Source organism: Ranitomeya variabilis, chromosome 5 (assembly GCF_051348905.1).
Source record: "Ranitomeya variabilis isolate aRanVar5 chromosome 5, aRanVar5.hap1, whole genome shotgun sequence".
Classification (NCBI taxonomy): domain Eukaryota; kingdom Metazoa; phylum Chordata; class Amphibia; order Anura; family Dendrobatidae; genus Ranitomeya; species Ranitomeya variabilis.
Window position 1 is genome coordinate 192,206,451 of NC_135236.1, and position 20,364 is coordinate 192,226,814.

The following is a 20,364-nucleotide window of genomic DNA, read 5'->3' on the forward strand; positions in this document are numbered from 1 at the left end:
TGTGTTCCACTTGTTGTTGATTCTTCACCAAAAATTTACATTTGGTATCTATATGTTTGAAACATGATATGTGAGAAAAGGTTGAAAAGTTCCAGGGGGCCGAATACTTCCGCAAGGCACTGTATGTGTGCATGTTTTGGTGCCCTGCAAATACTTGTTTCTGCAGAAAAAACACTCCTTACTGTTCAACAGCCACAACACATGCAGGAATGACCTGTTTGTTAGGCAATCTCCGCAGGTTACAATGGCATTAAGCCTCAGCCCTCATCCATTTACAGCCAAGATCAAGGCGATCGGCATGACATTAACTCCTGCCTTCTCTGCAACGTTTCTGAAATTGCTGGTTGTATCAGGAACATGCATAGAAAATGTTGCTAACTGAGCTTATCCCCTCACTAGTATTGCCATTCATTTTGGGGTTTGGTGTAAAAAAAAATATGAAATTTTACCCCACAATCTTCCACTGCAGTGATAAATATGCTGGTGCGATAAATCCCAACATGGCCTCATGTCCATGAATACGTAAACTGATACTTGTTTGAGACTTACGAGCCCCGTACACATAGAAAGCTGTCAGCAGAATGATGGCTCGGTTGGCAGCCATCTCTCCCGCCTCCTCCATACACGTTGGACTGTCATCTGAGAGAGCCATGGACAGGCTTATGTCCTGAAGGATCGTCAGTTCAAAATCTGATATCCCAGACCCTTCTCTCCTAACATTCTCTATTGGGGGAGAGTCGGGAGGCCCCCATACACGTTATACTGTCGCTGGGCCTGGGTTTGGCCGGCGTTGGTCTGTTGTGTATGGGGGTCTTTAGACTATCTTTTGTGACTTGATTAAAGTTTGGGATTATTATTTAAATCCCTACATTTGACTGAGCCTCTGTTGCACTACATTTACTCTTTAGCTGGAAGATAGAAACTATAAGATCCCAATTTAAATGCACAAAATGGTCAGCGATGAATTAATGATTTATTGTGGAGCAAAACTGATCAGATCATCACTGGGCAGCACGGTGGCTCAGTGGTTAGCACTGCAGCCTTGCAGCGCTGGGGTCTTTGGTTCCATCGGGGACAGCGGTGATGATATGAGTAAATTATAAAGCGCTGCGGAATATGTTGGCGCTATATAAATAAAAGATTATTATTATTATTATAGAACATTGATAAATGTAAATCAATGGCCATAATGCTCAAAATTGTGCAGAGAAGAACATAGTCTTAGTGATGTAGACGTTTATCCCACATTTTGAGAGATCTCTGGTTTCCCCCGTGTTCCAGGAGGTCTGATACATGGATAAACATTACATTATATCCACCTGTATATTCTTTCTTTATAGTGGGAAACTAAAGCCATCCTGAAAAGTGAGCCTTTGGTATTGGATGGCGGCTATGAAAATTGGCTTTTTTCCTATCCAATGTACACCACGAATGGGAAAGTATCTGTGCCTAGAAGAAAGAAAGATGAAAGCGCGGTCCTGTCATGTAAGTGAAGTTTTATCTCAAACATTTCATAATTTGTGTGGGGTTTTTTAATATCTAGCAAATTTACATTTGTAAACCAATGTGAGTTAAGCCTTACTATGATCTTGGTACTAACCATAAATATCATGGTTGCTTCGTAAGCAGTATTTAAGCTATGTTCCCACTTGTGCAAAGTCTGATGTATATTACACATAGTATCATTAACATTCTGCATATGATTTCATAAAATCCACATAAATTGGTGGGGTTACTTAAATTAGCTGGACTGTTTGGCGTGTAACGCCTATTCCTGCAGTGATAATCTCCTGTTGATAAAACATTGATGGTATTGAAACCACAGCAAGCTGCTTAGCCAGTGACACATTGCTGGTTCAGGTTCTCTATGCTGCTCTCAGATTAAATAACAAAATCCTGCAGTCAGATTCCCTTTAACAGAATAAGATCTGAGTAAGAAAGAATAAAATCCCTCTATTAGCACCTTCACGACATGTCTCCCTCTTTGATGTGGGCGCATCTTTTCCGGCACTTGATGGCTGATTTTGACCTGCTGACATGTGTACCTAATAGTGGCGGGTGGAATGGCAATCCACCTGCGGCTGTTAACATAGAAATTGACAAGGGCATTTAACAACAGCATCATTTAACATGCACGTGCTCGAAGCGCGTCACAAACTTTCCTTTCAGTTCCCCTGTCACATGATCGCCGGGCGCCGATGTGTTGCCATGACAACCCGGGGTCTGCAGGAGACCCCTCTAGAAGTTTTTTAAAAAATATTATAGTAAATATAAAAGTTCAAATCACCCCCCTTTGCCCCATTCAAAATAAAACCATTAAAAAAAAAAATATCCAAAATACCCACAATTGATATCATCGCATTCAGAATCGCCCAATCTATCAAAATTTAAGAAGAATTAGATGGGTAAACGGCGTGGCAGAAAAAAAATTAAAACACCAGAATTCAGTTTTATGGTCGCCTCAACATTATAATAAAATGCAATATCAGGCGATCAAAACATCATATCTATCCCAAAATGCTATAAAAAAAGAAAGAAAAATAAAGTCCGTTTGAAGCGCAAAAAAATAGGCCCTTACCCAGCCGTAGATCTCGAATATTGCGTCTTTTGTTCACCACTTAGATAAAAAAGAACCTCTATATGTGTGGTATCTACGAACTTGTAATGATTTGGAGAAATATCATGGCAGGTCAGTTTTAGCATTTACTGTACATGGCAAAAAATCAATTGTGGAATTTTTTTTTTGCTGTTTCACAGCACTTGGAATTTTTTCACAACTTTCCAGTACATAATATGGTAAAATCAACGGGGTCATTCAAAAGTACAGCTTGTCCCTCAAAAACCAAACCCTCACATGGCCAAATTGACTTAAAAATAAAAGTTATGGATCTGGGAAGAAGGGGAGCAAAAAACCCAGAAATGTAACAATGGAAAAATGCCCGGGGCCGAAGAGGTTAAACCTGCAGAATGGTGCCGGGCATTTTGCGAAAAGGTCATATTTGCGAATCGGTTGTCCAAAGCGGACCACTCTTAGTCCAACCTACATCACGTTATTGCCTTTCTTTTTTGCTTACCTTTATTGAATTGTTCACGTCATTTGTGCTAGTGAATTTCAGCTATCCATCTCTAGAAGAACCACCACCTCCTCCACCTGCTGTTCAGATCAATCCTTCTCCAGTGCATACACCAGATGTACAAGATGGAGACAAGAAAGCCATTAAAGAAGAAACCGTAGAAGAACCCGTGAGTGTCATTCAGAAGGCAGAACCTGCCGCCTCGGTCCAGCCATTAGAAGCACCCAAGCTTATCCCACAGGTCTGCTCACTCGTAGAACTAAAGCCTTCATAATATAGTTGTTAGTATGATGCTATTGCTAGTTTCTAGTGCGTATTTGACCTTAGTTTTGTCACTTTTTGTCTGTCTTCCCGCAATCCTGTCACCTTAGGGTTGTGGCGGCGGTAAGGTTCTGACTAATTTTTTTTTTTTTTTTTTTTTCCTACTTTGATTCCAACTCCTTCATAAATGGCCAATAATTAGTGATAACAAATGATAGTCACAGAAGTTTAAACAAATCCTTACAGCAGCATGAAGGCAGCAAGGACCGCAGAGGCGATAACTGATTTCCTGTCACCGCTAGAAACCCTGGTTGTCATTAGCTGTTTGATAGATAAAAAATTCACCATAAATTATTAGAACATAACTAATCCCTTCTCTGTATTTGTCATACATGTACGTTATGATCAGGAAAGCGTTCCCACATAGTGGAGAGATCTGCTTAACTGACAGACGAATAGCAACAAGCAGGGTGGGTGCCAGCACCGATCCTGGCTGTTTAATCCACTAGATGCCATGATCAATGAGGACCACGGCATCTAGATTGAAAGTGGGAGCCTTCTGCTCCCTCTGACAACAATCTATCGGCCACCCTGCAAGCTGATCGTAGGATGCCAATGGTTGCTATGGCGACCAGAAGCCACGTAATGACTTACAGGTCTGCAAGTTATGGTGGGCCGCTAGGCCCTGCCACAAGCATAGACTAACATGCCTTGTGTCAATGTCAGGGCTCGCTCACATCGTCATATAACTTGGCTGAGTTCTATCGAATGTTTTATCTGATAGATCTGCAATTTTTTTTTTCTCTTCTCATGCCTATTCGGCTTGAGAAAACAATTGCTGTGGCTCCGCAAATTGGATTATGCGCACCCATACAAGTCTTGAGTGCGTGTAAAACATCAGACTGCATTCAGATGTCATATAAGTGCAGTCCAGTTTACGTGGAGACAGGCATAGAGAAGTTGGCAAAACTAAGCTCTCAGTCCGTTCCGCACCAGTGCTACAATTCTACCTTGAAAGAGAATCTGATTACAGTAAACTGACGCTCGGCCCCAACTCTGATCAGAGTCTGTGCCGAGTGTCTGTCTGTCTATGTATATATTAGTGTGTGTGTGTAAAATGACTACTTGGGAAGTTCAGACTTGACTTCATGGAGTATCAACATGGCAGTCATTTTGACCTTCAGCTTGCCTCCGGCTGCCATTGTTGCATCACCTTGCCACCCTACAATCATGTTGCCACCTGAAACTGTAATTGCGTGCCTGAAATATGGCTATTATAATTTATACAGCATCATTTATAAGGATTGTGTCAGTAGCATGAGTCCTTGTAAGCCCTCATGTTGGGCATGTACACTACCATTCAAATGTTTAGGGTCACCCAGACAATTTTGTGTTTTCCATGAAAACTCATACTTTTATTAATCAAATGAGTTGCCAAAATGAATTGATAATCTAGTCCACACATTGACAAGGTTTGAAAAAAAGATTTTTATTTGAAATAATAATTTTCTCCTTCAAACTTTGCTTTTGCCAAAGAATGCTCCCTTTGCAGCAATTACAGCATTGCAGACCTTTGGCATTCTAGCAGTTAATTTGCTGAGGTAATCTGGAGAAATTTCACCCCATGCTTCCAGGATCCCCTCCCACAAGTTGGTTTGGCTTGATGGGCACTTTTTGAGCATCATACGGTCAAGCTGCTCCCACAACAGCTTAATGGGGTTGAGATCTGGTGACTGCGCTGGCCTCTCCATTACAGATAGAATACCAGCTGCCTGCTTCTTCCGTAAATAGTTCTTGCATAATTTGGAGGTGTGCTTTGGGTCATTGTCCTGTTGTAGGATGAAATTGGCTCCAATCAAGCGTTGTCCACAGGGTATGGCATGGCGTTGCAAAATGGAGTGATAGCCTTCCTTATTCAAAATCCCTTTTACCTTGTACAAATCTCCCACTTTACCAGCACCAAAGCAACCCCAGACCATCACATTACCTCCACCATGCTTGACAGATGGCGCCAGGCACTCTTCCAGCATCTTTTCAGTTGTTGTGCGTCTCACAAATGTTCTTCTGTGTGATCCAAATACCTCAAACTTGGATTTGTCTCTCCATAACGCTTTTTTCCAATCTTCCTCTGTCCAATGTCTGTGTTCTTTTGCCCATATTAATCTTTTCCTTTTATTAGCCAGTCTGATATGGCTTTTTCTTTGCCACTCTGCCGTGAAGACCAGCATCCCGGAGTCGCCTCTTCACTGTAGACGTTGACACTGGTGTTTTGCATGTACTATTTAATGAAGCTGCCAGTTGAGGACCTGTGAGGCGTCGATTTCTCAAACTACAGTGAAGTATATCGTGGCACAGCTGTGTCGGTGCTCAAGATAGGTTTCCCGCACCAGTAAACATATAATAGGTAAATAACTTGGCACTCAACTTGTGAATAGTGATGATTTTAAGAAATGGATATTTATTACTTGGATAGCAGTCCAGCAGAAACGTTTCGGTCAAACATTTAGACCTTCTTCAGTAAACTGCGTTACAAATGCATAGCAAAACAATAAGTATATAAAGGCAACAACAAAAGATAATAAACAAAAATACAAAGAGTAATAATAAGGTAAATCTCACAATTATTATGTGATATGTGATGGATTGGAAGGCAGGAAAGATGGGGTAGGGATGAAGTAACATCTTTTTACATACCCGACTGCTTAAATAATGACAAATGTGGAATGTCACTGGATGTAGCCTAGGTCCTATGATATGGTTACAAATGGACCCCTAAGGCGAAAAGGATACCCTATGATAACGGAAAAAGAGCTATATGATGAAGTGTGCCACGTAGATAGCAGGCGTAGGGGATAGTGGCGGTATACTAACCGAATAAACATAATGTGTACGCCTAGCGTTCCAGGTTTATGGTAAGAATGATGGCTGAAATATAACATATAAACATATTGAAATAACTCAATAGTAGGAAAAAGATTAGCCTAAATGGGAACTGCGAAGATTCTCACCTAATATAGATAACTCAAACTTGAGTGAGAAGCTAGGTTATGCACCGTAGTTTCAAAAGATAGGGTGATTCCCAATGTGATGGCTGTAATAATGAGGAAATAAAATAGGTATATAAATGCTGTCATTATCACCGTGGATGCAAGTAGCTCTATATATAATAAATGTGTTTCTCACCATAGAATAATGTGATCTTCACCATAGAAGAGACTGGATCTCGTATATACTGGCATGGAATGTCGGTGTAATGGTATGAAATCTGCGGGAAACGTATGAAACAATAACATGATCATATGTGTATAACACTAAATGGATAAATAGGCCCCGAAGTAAAGATGTATGGCTCACCTATTATTTAATTCTCTTTTGGGAGTCCTCATAGAGTAGGTGCACTTATAACATCCGCTCCTATAGTATAGCAGAATGTTAACTTAAAGTCCATGTAAGCTCATGAAACCATAGGGAAAATAAGTGAAACTCACCAATGTAAAGTGGGCAGGTGGTGTACATCAACGCGGTGTCCGCCGCTGGTTGAGTGCCATGTGGCCTGAGGAACATGTTTAAATGGTTGCAGGGCGGGACCGTGTGAGCCGCCGAGACCGGAAGTGTGTCATGAGCCATGACGCGCACTACCGGTATATCAGGGTCCGCTCTATTGCAATGGGACCTGGCAGCGTGAGCGGTCACCTGATCGCCGCTTGCCGGGGATTGTGGGAAATGTAGTGCGGTGGTTTGTTGTGACCGGAAGTGCGTCACTGAACCTGACGCGTACTTCCTGTTGCTAAATGCCGGTATTGTGCTCATGGTAACCGGCTGGAGACAGCGGTCACATGATCACTACCTAGAATGGTATGTGAGGGCATGTAAAATAGAAATACATTAATACAGGGGAGGTATTATTCAAACATATGATCGGATATAGTAGCGTATTTCATAAATTAAGGGAAAAATGAATAAACAGGATGCAGTCGGGTAGGGAACAGAGGATGGGAGAGTCCAAGGGTAGGGAGGGAGCAGGAAGTGACTTGCGTGACGGTTGTCAGTAAAGGCGACTCTGCAGAGAAAGACAGGTATATTAGTATACAGCGTGGACCAAACGGACATTAATTGCAGAATCAAGAGAAATAAACATAATTGAAAATCAGCGATATTATCATAATGTCTAGATGATACCTATTTCTAAGTAAAGGCTAGGGGATCATAGTCCCTATTTAAGCCCTTTGGGGCAAGGGTCTGCAACTCATGAATCCAGTATGCCTCCCTCTTTCTCAGGAGGTGGATTCTATTGCCTCCCTGTTTAGGTACCGGGATATGTTCCAGGACTTGGAACCTCAGTTGTGATATAGTATGTCCCTTAGAGATAAAGTGGCTTGGGAGTGGCAGTAGTAGATTCTGACAGCGAATGGTCGATTTGTGCTTAGAAATACGGGATTTAATTGGCTGAGTTGTCTCTCCAATATGCAAAAGACCGCATGGATATTTAATAGCATAGATTACATAGGATGAATCACAGGTCGAATAGCATTTTATCCTATACCTTTTGCCAGAGTGGGGGTGATAGAAATGGTCCCCCCGAATAACATTATTGCACTGGTTACAGTGCAGGCACGGGAATGTGCCGTTTTTGGGTTGGTTGAGAAAGCGTTGTGTATTATCCCTGTTTATCCCACAATCCGCTTTGACTAAAGAGTCCCGGATATTGGAGGGCCGCTTATAGCACGGTAGGAAGTGCTCCTGGAATTCGGGAATACACTGATGAGCTGTACGTAATATGTTCCAGTGTCGTCTGATGGTATGGTGTAAAATGTGTACATACGGGTGGTACACATGGACAAATGGAACTCTTTTGTTGGTCAATGGACGCACTCTTGTGGAGGGGTTAATGGCCTCAGTCAGTAGATTGGGGGGGTATCCCCGTTCCCTGAATTTGGAGTACATTTCATCCGTCCTAGTTTTAAGGAGACTAGGTTCAGTGACTATCCTTTGTATCCTTTTGAATTGGGATCGAGGGATGGATTTTTTTGTGGCAATGGGGTGTAGGCTTTGAAAATGCAGGAGACTATTCCTGTCAGTTGGTTTTGTGTAGAGGTCGGTCTTAAGAATCCCTAGTTCATCCTTCATGACCAAAGTGTCCAGAAAGCTGACTTCTTGTGTGTACTGCTGGTTATGGTGAAAGTAAGCCCTGGCCAGGCTGTATTCAGGGTATTAAAGAAAAGGTCCAGGGTTTGTGGTGTGCCAGTCCATAGACAAAAAACGTCATCTATGTAGCGTTTCCAGAAGGGGCAGTAGGCCTGGAACAGTGGATCAGGGTACACAATTTCCTCTTCGAACAGGGCCATGTAGCTGTTTGCGTATGGCGGAGCTACATTTGACCCCATCACGGTACCCTTTGTAGAAAAAAACGGTCCTCGAACATAAAGAAATTTTTCGTCAGTACTATAGTCAAGAGGTCAAGACAGAGGTTAATGACGTCAGAGTCAAGTTGTGAACCAGAGAGTAGGCGTTTTACGCTTAGGATCCCTTGTGAGTGTGGGATCGAAGTATAGAGATCTTTGATGTCTAGGGAGACTAATAAGAGGTCCTTTGGAAGAGCGTTTAGTTCCTGTAATTGGCGCAGGAAGTCACCTGTGTCAAGGAGAAAAGAAGGTAACGTGCGTATGAGCGGAGTGAGGTTCTTTTCCAGGAAAATAGCGAGTGGGGAGAGTATGGACTCAGTGGAGGCCACTATAGGGCGGCCTGGAGGATGTTCAAGGTTCTTGTGTACCTTGGGCAGTATGTAAAATACCGGTATGATGAGATGGTTTTTAGTCAGATACTCCCGTGTTTTGTCATCAATAACACCCTTATCTACATAGGGGATAAGAGTATCCTTGATATGGTCTCTGATCATGGTGGAAGGATCAGCTGGTAATGGCCGATAGACCGTATTATCATTGAGTTGTCGGTAGACTTCTTTCTTAAGGCCCCGTCACACTAAGCGACGCTGCAGCGATACAGACAACGATGCCGATCGCTGCAGCGTCGCTGTTTAGTCGCTGTGTGGTCGCTGGGGAGCTGTCACACAGACAGTTCTCCAGCGACCAACGATGCCGAGGTCCCCGGGTAACCAGGGTAAACATCGGGTTGCTAAGCGCAGGGCCGCGCTTAGTAACCCGATGTTTACCCTGGTTACCAGTGTAAAATGTAAAAAAACAAACAGTACATACTCACCTTCGCGTCCCCTGGCGTCCGCTTCCTGCACTGACTGTGAGTGCCGGCCCTAACAGCAGAGCGGTGACGTCACCGCTGTGCTGTGCTTTCACTTTACGGCAGTCAGTCAGTGCGGGAAGCAGACGGCAAGGGACCTGACGGACACCGGAATGTGAGTATGTACTGTTTTTTTTTTTTTTACATTTACGATGGTAACCAGGGTAAACATCGGGTTACTAAGCGCGGCCCTGCGCTTAGTAACCCGATGTTTACCCTGGTTACCAGTGAAGACATCGCTGAATCCGTGTCACACACACCGATTCAGCGATGTCAGCGGGACCTCAACGATCAAAAAAAGGTCCAGGCCATTCCGACACGACCAGCGATCTCACAGCAGGGGCCTGGTCGCTGGTACGTGTCACACATAGCGAGATCGCTACTGAGGTCGCTGTTGCGTCACAAAACTTGTGACTCAGCAGCGATCTCGCTAGCGACCTCGCTTAGTGTGACGGGGGCTTTACAGTCTGACCTGTTCATGACTACAATAGCCCCGCCTTTGTCAGCCGGCTTAATTATGATGTCTTTATCGCTACGCAGTGATTGTAGGGCTTGGAAGTCAAGGGCACTAAGGTTAGGGGAAGTATGCAACTTGCGTGCCTCAATATCCTGACGAAGTTTAGAAAAGGACTGTTCTACAAAGCCAATAGAGGTCTCCACAGCATGGGAGCCCTTAGGGGGTCTATACGTACTCTTGTTACGTAGGCCCAGACTTTGTGAAGAAATCAAAGGATTTAACAATGTTAGAAGAGGAAACGCAATGTCTCAGAGGACTCAAAATGAACAAGTAGTCTCAAGCGACGGTAAAATTGGTGTAAGTCCATGTCCATATTAAATGTATCAAATTTATATGAGGGGCAGAAGGAGAGGCCCTTCTATAACACGTTGTGTTCGGCGATGCTAAGAGTCCTCGATTATATATTTATGACTAACGGTAATTTAATTGAGACCGAGTCACTCTGTAGAAGTCTGTGTCTCTTTTTTCGTTGGCTCCTGCGGGTCTTCTTCTTCTTTGCTGTCGTCGTCTTCTCTGGCCTAAAAAATTGCTGGATCCACTGAAGTTGTCAAGTCTGTCCGTTTCGGAACCTGAAGTAGAAGGGTCGTTAGAGGAGTGATAATCTGACCTAGTGGTATTAGGACGAAATGTGGATCTATCCTGCCAACGATAGACCCGATTGTTGTCGTAGTCCTCTGAGTCTCTTTGAAATGTAATCCTTTTCCTATTTTCTGTGTCCCTTCTATGCTGGTCAGTGACTGTTTTTATCCTGGTTTTCAGAGTATCCAACTCCTCGGCTGTGCTAGAGGAGGATAATTGTGCCTCAATGTTTTTAATGGTTTCTTTACTAGAAGCTATGGCTCCCTGAAGGTGTTCAACTGTGAGGGTCATTAAGTCAAATGAGCACTTGTTTAATATCTGCTCATATTTCAGGCAGAATTCTTGACAGTCACTGAACAAGGTGGGGCGAAGAGGGACCCGAAGTCCCCTTGGAATTCTCTTTACACGCAGGTATTCTGTAAGAGTGGCGCAATGAAGTTCCAGATTGATCTGGCGTCGCTGTTCGTGTTCCAGATCCCTCCCTCTTGTTTCTCTCTGGGGAATTTTGAGAAAGTCAGTAGAGAGATTTAACTTAGACAGTATATATTAGTTTCATCCGGATTGTATGAAAATGTCAAAGATGACATATTGGACAGCGTGCTCACGCAAAGGAAAATCAATAGTGAAGTATATCGTGGCACAGCTGTGTCGGTGCTCAAGATAGGTTTCCCACACCAGTAAACATATAATAGGTAAATAACTTGGCACTCAACTTGTGAATAGTGATGATTTTAAGAAATGGATATTTATTACTTGGATAGCAGTCCAGCATAAATGTTTCGGTCAAACATTTAGACCTTCAGTAAACTGAATCTTCGCAGTTCCCATTTAGGCTAATCTTTTTCCTATTATTGAGTTATTTCAATATGTTTATATGTTATATTTCAGCCATCATTCTTACCATAAACCTGGAACGCTAGGCGTACACATTATGTTTATTCGGTTAGTATACCGCCACTATCCCCTACGCCTGCTATCTACGTGGCATACTTCATCATATAGCTCTTTTTCCGTTATCATAGGGTATCCTTTTCGCCTTAGGGGTCCATTTGTAACCATATCATAGGACCTAGGCTACATCCAGTGACATTCCACATTTGTCATCATTTAAGCAGTCGGGTATGTAAAAAGATGTTACTTCATCCCTACCCCATCTTTCCTGCCTTCCAATCCATCACATATCACATAATAATTGTGAGATTTACCTTATTATTACTCTTTGTATTTTTGTTTATTATCTTTTGTTGTTGCCTTTATATACTTATTATTGTTTTGCTATGCATTTGTAACGCAGTTTACTGAAGAAGGTCTAAATGTTTGACCGAAACGTTTCTGCTGGACTGCTATCCAAGTAATAAATATCCATTTCTTAAAATCATCACTATTCACAAGTTGAGTGCCAAGTTATTTACCTATTATATTTTCTCAAACTACAGACTCTAATGTACTTGTCTTGTTGCTCAGTTGTGCAGCAGGGCCTCCCACTTCCCTTTCTACTCTGGTTAGAGCCTGTTTCTGCTTTCCTCTGAAGGGAGTAGTACACACCGTTGTAGGAAATCTTCAGTGTCTTGACAATTTCTCGCATGGAATAGCCTTCAATTCTAAGAACAAGAATAAACTGTCGAGTTTCACATGAAAGTTCTTTTTTTCTTTTTCATTTTGAGAGTTTAATGGAACCAACAAATGTAAAGCTCCAGATTCTCAACTAGCTCAAAGGAAGGTCAAGTTTATAGGTTCTCTAATCAGCCAAACTGTTTTCAGCTGTGCTAACATACTTGCACAAGGGTTTTCAAGGGTATTCTAACCATCCTTTTAGCCTTCTTACACAGTCAGCAAACACAAAGTACCATAAGAACACTGGAGTGATGGTGTTGGAAATGGGCCTATATACACCTATGAAGATATTGCATTACAAACCAGACGTTTGCAGCTAGTATAGTCATTACCACATTAACAATGTATAGAGTGTATTTCTGAATTATTTAATGTTAGCCTCAAAACTGTGCTTTTCTTTCAAAAATAAGGAAATTTCTAAGTGACCCTAAACTTTTGAACGGTAGTGTAGGTCATAGGAAGCTGAATAAGGTGGTACCTTGATATTTGTGACCCGTTTGAAAAATGATGCCAATGTAATGTTGCAAGTTTGTGTAAATGAAAGCAATCCAGAAACGCACCTCTATATAACCTGACATGTGGCTTTACAGTATATTTATTCCTGTGATACTAGATAGGTCAGAAGAGAAAAATCATGGCTTTTCTTAGGAATTGTTGATGTGGTGAAAAAAAAAATATATATTTTTTCTCTTTGTAGTCTTTTTACATCACATTTCTTGTTATGATGTCCTGTTATTCCTGTTCTTTCTTTTTACATGTCCCTTGCAGTTTGATCGCACGAAGAAACCAACTGTTAGAATAAGTGACAATCCCAAAAAAACTAAAAATGAAGTGAAAGAAAACAATCCAGTGCAAAATGTTAAAATCATTCCAGATCGTTCTACCAAGCCATCATTAAACACCAAAAAAGTAGAAACCTATTCTTTATCAGATAAAAACACACCGGAAAAATCTCAAGACCAAAAAGAGAACACCATCAAAGAGGAAATCCAAATTACTAGTACCCAAGAAGAAAAGCAAATTAATCGGCTCAACGCCGGAGAATTGGATTCTGGGACTCCACAGAAAAAACAAGAACCAGAAAAAAAAGTTGTGATTGATAACGAAAATAAGGAAATTAAAAAAGCTGTCTCAGAGAAAAAGAAAGATATGTCTGTGGCTGCTAACCCTAACAAGGTAAAGTGATTTTCTATGACTTACAGTATGTTCAAGCTGCTGTTCGAGAACCTGTGCAAAGACCTACTCTGTATGATGACTACAAGCTCATGCTTTATACATACAGCCCATTGGTTTCTACAGGGGTATCTTGCAGTGCTTTATTCTCTGATATTAGCATTCCTTGTCATTTTCTCATTAAGGGACCATGTAAGTCTATCTAATACATTGTATGATTTTCTGGAAAAAAATACACATTTCAAAAATAAAATAATAAATTAAGAGATGAGCTCAGATTGTGATAGTATGAGCGCTTCCCTCCTACATTACTTTAATTACAATAGTGATGATGTAAATGCAATTTTACAAATATTGTGTAGATTTAAAGGGTGGTCCAGTACCTATAATAAAGCCCTTTATAAACACCTAACTTTAAGCCCTAAGCATTTTTGTAATTGGCTTTCTTAAATACACAACACTTTCTCCTTTGCTGCTGCTTCCTATATGTGTATTTTTTCATTTACTTACTGTGACGTTTTGTTTGAATGGAGCCTCAAACCAGATGTCACTGGAAGCTGGGACTGCACTCTTTTTCTTGCAGTGTCTATCATCTTGAAACTAGATGTAATCAGGGGCAGCGCTGCGGTTACTTATCACAGCTACTGTCATCGCCGTCTGCTGATGACCTCCTGGTTAAGTAGAGGTGATTGAGAAATGACCACGTCTTCAGTCGCCATCACCATCACACAATCGCTGCTTCAGACACCGGTCATTTTCCCTGAAACAAATCCTCCACAGGGGGAGGAGATAGTGATGCAAGCACCACCTCCTGATGGCGATTAGTTTCAGAGAAAGTGACTGTGGTGTTAGATGCAACTGTGATGGTGACTGTGGCAACTGAAGATGCAGTAATTTCTTGGTGACCTCTACTGAGCCATGATGTCATCAGGTGACGCTTGTGAGTTGTGACAGATGCTATAGTAAGTGACTGCAGCGCCTCCTCCTGATGATGTAGTTGTCCCAGGAGGGGTGATAGACGTGGCAGAAAACTGAGTGCAGCCCCAGCCTCCTGTGATTTCCCATTTGAGACACCTCTCTAACGAAACATCACAAGAAGTAAAATACACATATAGAAAATAGGATAGGGAGAAGTGTAAGGAATTTAATAATAAAGCTAATTACAAAAGTGCTAAGGGCTTTATAAATACTTTAAGGTGCTTTATAGGTATTGGACCACCACTTTAAGCTTGGTTAAGACCTCTTTCATACCTTTTCAGGTTTTTTGTTTGTGTTTGTTTGCTCACTTCCACTTGACCCTAAAACCAAAAATTAATTGTGAAATTTAGTAATGTGCAGAGAAACACAATTTCTGTTCAAATAAGCCTGTGAAGTTGTATTATTAAGCTGTAGTTAAGGACCACAGCGTGGAAACTATTGTTACATTTTGCAAATGTTTACTGCACTTTTATTTTGCAGCAAGAAGTAGGAAAAGGACCTCAAGAAGATAAAGCAGAGATGGTTACAAAAGAGGTTGCTGAAGATGATAGACCTAAAGTATGTGCATCTTGACTTTTTAATTTTACTTTGGAATTAAATTGTTGTTCAATGTTTATATAGCAGATTTATTACATTTAAACGATTACCATATTATAAAAAAGTTAGGATTAGTTGGACAACATTGAAACATTCAGTATATCATAAAAGTGAGTACACCCCTCATATTTTTGTAAATATTTTTATTATAGCTTTTCCTGGGAACAACACTGAAGACATGACACTTTGATACAATGTAAAGTAGTCAGTGTACGGCTTGTAGAACAGTGTATATTTGGTGTGCCCTCTAAATAACTAAGCACACCGCAATTAATGTCTAAACTGCTGGAAACAAAAGTGAGCACACCCCTAAGTAAAATGCCCAGATTGTGCTTAAAGTGTGAATATTTTTTGTGGCCACCATTATTTTCAAGCACAGCCTTAACTATCTTAGGCATGGAGTTCACTAGAGCTTCACAGGTTGCTCTTCCACTCCTTCATGACGACATCGTGGAAATGGTGGATGTTGGAAACCTTGCACTCCTCTACTTTGTTTTATGATGCCCCAAAAATGCTCAGTAGGATTTAGGTCTGGATATATACTTGGTCAGTCCAGCACCTTTACGCTTAGTTTCTTTAGCAAGGCAGTGGTCATCTTGGAGGTGTGTTTGAGGCAGTTGTCATGTTGGAATACTGCTCTGTGGCCCAGTTTCCAAAGGTAGGGGGATCATGCTGTGCTTGAGTATGTCAAAGTACATGTTGCCTTAATGAACTGTAGCTCCCCGCAGCTGGCAGTACTCATGCAGCCCCAAACCATGACACTCCCACCTCCATGCTTGACTGTAGGCAAGACACACTTGTCTTTGTACTCCTCACCTGGTTGCTGCCACACAAGCTGGACACCATCTGAACCAAATACCGTATATACTTGAGTATAAGCCGACCCAACTATAAGCCGAGACCCCTAATTTTGCCACAAAAAAACTGAAAAAACTTAATGGCTCGAGTATAAGCCTAGGGTAGAAATTGCAGCAGCTACCGGTAAATGTCAAAAATAAAAATAGATACCAATAAAAGTAAAATTAATTGATACATCAGTAGTTTAAGTGTTTTTTGAATATCCATATTGAATCAGGAGCCCCATATAATGCTCCATACAGTTCATGATGGGTCCCTTAAGATGCCCCATGTAATGCTGCACAAATGTTGATTATGACCCCATAAGATGTCCATAGAGACATTTGCCCCATACAATGCTGTCCAAGTGCTGGTTATGGCCCCATAAGATGCTCCATAGACACATTTGCCCCGTAAAATGCTCCACAAATGCTGATTATGGCCCCATAAGATGCTGCATAGACACATTTGCCCCGTATAATGCTCCACAAACGCTGCACATGGCCCCATAAGATGCTCCATAGAAATATTTGCCCCATATAATGCTACACAAATGCTGATTATGGCCCCATAAGATGCTCCATAGACTATTATGCCCCATATTCTGTTGCTGCGTTAAAAAAAAAAAGACATACTCACATCTTGTTACTCAGGCCGCCGGCACTAGCTATAGTCACCGTTCCCCCGTTCCACCACTGGGCGCCGCTGTGTCTTCCACGACCTCTGCACTGACTGTTCAGGCAGAGGGCTTCGCGCACATTGATCGCGTTATCGCGCCCCTGAGCGTCACTGCAGAGGACTTGGAAGACGGAGCGGCACTGTCGGTGGAATGGGGGACAGGTGAATATCATGCACTGCCCCCGTCATACTCACCTGCTCCTGGTGCGGTCCCTGCAGGTCCCTGGTTCTCCGGGCGCTGACAGCTTCTTCCTGTGTTGAGCGGTCACATGGTACCGCTCATTACAGTAATGAATTTGCGGCTCCACCCCTATAGGAGTGGAGTCAGGTCCATATTCATTACTGTAATGAGCGGTACCATGTGACCGCTCACTACAGGAAGAAGCTGTCAGCGCCCGGAGAACCAGGGACGTGCAGGGACCACACCGGGAGCAGGTGAGTTTGATTGGACAGCTGCCGCTCCCCTTTCCCTGCCAACCCCTGGGAATGACTCGAGTATAAGCCGAGAGGGGCAATTTCAGCCTTAAAAAATGGGCTGAAATTCTTGGCTTATACTCGAGTATATACGGTATGTTTTTCTTGGTCTCATCAGACCACAGGACATGGTTTCAGTAATCCATGTCCTTAATCTGCTTGTCTTCAGCAAAGTGTTTGCAGGCTTTCTTTTGCATCATCTTTAGAAGAGGCCTCATTCTGGAACGACAGCCATGCAGACCAATTTGATGCCGTGTGCGGCGTATGGTCTAAGCACTGACAGGCCGACTCTTCACCCCTGTAACCTTTGCAGCAATGCTGGCAGCACTCATACGTCTATTTTAAAAAGACAATCTCTGGATATGACGCTGAGCGAGGGTACTCAACTTATTTGGTCGACCATGGCGGGGACAGTTCTTAGTGGAACCTGTCTTGTTAAACCGCTGTATGGTGTTGGTGACCATGCTGCAGCTCTGTTTCAGGGTGTTGACAATCTTCTTATAGCCTAGGCCATCTTTATGTAGAACAACAATTCTTTTTCTCAGATCCTCCGAGAGTTCTTTGCCATGAGGTAACATGTTGAACTTCCAGTGACCAGTATGAGAGCGATAACACAAAGTTTAACACACCTGCTCCCCATTCACACCTGAGACCTTATAACACTGAGTCACATGACACCCGGGAGGGAAAATGGCTAATTGTGTACTCACTTTTGTTGCCAGTGGTTTAGACATTACTGGCTGTGTTGAGTTTATTTTCAGGGCACACTAAAGTTGCACTGTTATGCAAGCTCTACACGGACTACTTTACATACTTTACATACTTTACATTGTATCAGTGTCATATCTTCAGTGTTGTCTCATTTAAAGATATAATAAAATATTGAAAAAAATTTGAGGGGTGTACTCACTTTTGTGATATACTGTAACAAGTTTGCTTGCTTTATCTATCTGCTGTCATTCTCTATGAAAGCTGTTTTCTCACATGGATTACAGTTCGTTGCCAAGGAGACCGACCACCAGCGCTTAGCCAGTATGTGCAGTAGCTTCATTGCAGGCTGAGGAGTTAAAGTGGTACTTCTAGAAGATAAAAAAAAATTGTACTGTCCCTGCCCTCATAAACTATAAAGGTGAGATGCCCAGTGCACTTCTGTTATCTTTAGAACACTTGTAATTCAGTGTGACAACGGCTGCTCCTCACTGCTTTGTTCCCTACAGAGAAACAGCTATTATCCGGAAACTGATAACAACATGGAGCTGCACACTGCTGTAATGTCTCAGATGGAGTGGTGAGCAGTGCAGTGAGGAGCAGCTGTGTCACACTCGCCCCCTGATAATGGCTCCCTGTCTGCAGTTCGAGGTGAGGGGGCTGGCTGCCTCTACTAAAAGCCAAAAAGAGGCCACGCCCCATCTTCTCAGGATGGCTGTTACTCACAGCGGGGAGCTGCACACTGGTATGTCGCATAATGTCCCAAACTGGAGGGGTGAGGAGCAGGTGCTGTCACACGGAATTACAAGATAATTGCACTGGGCATCTCATCTTTATAGTTTACAAGGGCAAGGACAATGCAAAAAATGTTTATCTCCCCAAAGTACCCCTTTAACTCCTGAGATACTAGTCGATTGACTCTTGCCCATTGATTTCTAAACAGCAGCTCCTCTTACTCCCTGTCAGCTCCTGATCCAGAGTTGCTGTTTATCAGTCTTAAAAAGAATCACAGACCCACAGCCCCCACCTGTCACTACTTCCAGAGCCATGTTTTCTAATCGGTGCTCTCACTTTCCTGGGGACTGTGCTTGTTCTATCATTCTGTTATCTCTGTGCAAATCTACTGATGACAGTGTAAATTTTAGGACAAGTACTGACAGATCTGAGTGTGTCACAGTAGCAGAAAGGTACTGAACCACAACTGTCACTGCAGGGGGAGCATCCACCACACCAGTAACAAGGAAATGGAGAGCTATGTGCTACTGAACACACATGTAGAGAGTAACCCTTTAAAGTTATGATTTGAGCAGTAACTTGTGTAATTTTTATCTTTGTCCTTTTTATTTTAGAGAGAACCTTTGATGCGAGCTCGAAGTGAAGAAATGGGGAGAACTGTTCCAGGAATGCCTGAAGGCTGGGTTAAGGTAATTAGTGTATAAATATCTGACTGCCACACAAGTATTAATACGTCAAGAAAAAAGGCTTTAGATGATTGTCCGGTGACAGACAATATCTGTCCTAACTCCCCCAATACACAATACATGCACTGTAAACCTTGCAGCTGCACTCACATATGGCCTCCTTCCTCACATTTTGTGCAATGTACAGGACATCTGTGGATGGCGCAGAAGGTGTGTTCTCTCGTATGTATATAGAATTTTTTTCTTAATATTTTTTCTTCTTGATTAAAGGGATCTAAAAGAGCCACCTTGTGCAGCACTAATGCTGCATTCTGTCAAGGTGGCTTTTACTTGGGGTCCCTGCCAACTCTGAAATAATCGTTTTTAGAATTTGCCTCTCACACCTGCAGATTGTCAGGGGGCATGTCTTTTCCCCCCTAACACAAACGCCTCCCAGCCGTCACTCAGGGCCTCCGGGCGCCGCCTCCATTTCCTTCCTGAACATCCCCTGCGCCTGCGCTGTAAGTTCCCATCATGTGATGGGAGTCGAAAGGCAGCGCAAACTGCGCATGCCAGAAAAAAAAAAAGCTTATAGCCTGGCGCCGGGGACGTTAAGGAAGGAAATGGAGGCGGTGCCCGGCACACGGAGGCCCTGAGTGACGGCTGGGAGGCGTTTGTGTCAGGGGAGAAAAGATATGCCCCCCTGACAAACTGCAGGTATGAGGGGAAAATTCTAAAAATGATTATTTCAGCGTTGGCAGGGACCCCAAGTAAAATAGCCACCTTGACAGAATGCAGCATCAGTGCTGCACAAGGTGGCTCTTTTAGTTAAAAACACCTGGGGGGGGGGGGGGGGTGACAGGTTCCCTTTAAGTGGGCTAGAAATAAAAAGGCAGAAATAACCCTTAAGGTGTTTATTTTTAAAAAAATAAATAAAGATGATTATTGGGAGCTTCATACTAATGTGAGTGTATGTATGACTTTACTCATAATAAAATTAAATTAAAAGGGATATTCCCCCCAAAAATCCAGTTTTTCCCCTCTCCATAGGGGTCTGACTGCTGAGACCCCACCCAACGATACTGAGACCAGGAGAGGTGCACAAGTTCAGCCTCTGTTCCACTCCTTTTATATCAAGCTGATGGAAACAGCTGTGATGGGTGGTCCCGTAGATAAAAAAAGCACAGGCCACTCATACTCACCTCCGCTCCATTTAGGACTG

The 20,364-nt window shown here is 42.5% G+C and overlaps 1 protein-coding gene across 1 annotated transcript in view; it reads left to right on the forward strand.

Annotated features, from left to right (window-relative positions):
• Nucleotides 1-20,364, forward strand: part of USP8 (ubiquitin specific peptidase 8) — a 110,554-nt gene that overhangs the window by 58,492 nt on the left and 31,698 nt on the right. The window contains exons 9-13 of the mRNA XM_077263671.1: nt 1,341-1,485; nt 3,107-3,315; nt 13,066-13,473; nt 14,929-15,006; nt 19,092-19,166. Coding sequence (XP_077119786.1) covers nt 1,341-1,485; nt 3,107-3,315; nt 13,066-13,473; nt 14,929-15,006; nt 19,092-19,166 — 915 coding nt within the window. The remainder of the gene's footprint in view (nt 1-1,340; nt 1,486-3,106; nt 3,316-13,065; nt 13,474-14,928; nt 15,007-19,091; nt 19,167-20,364) is intronic.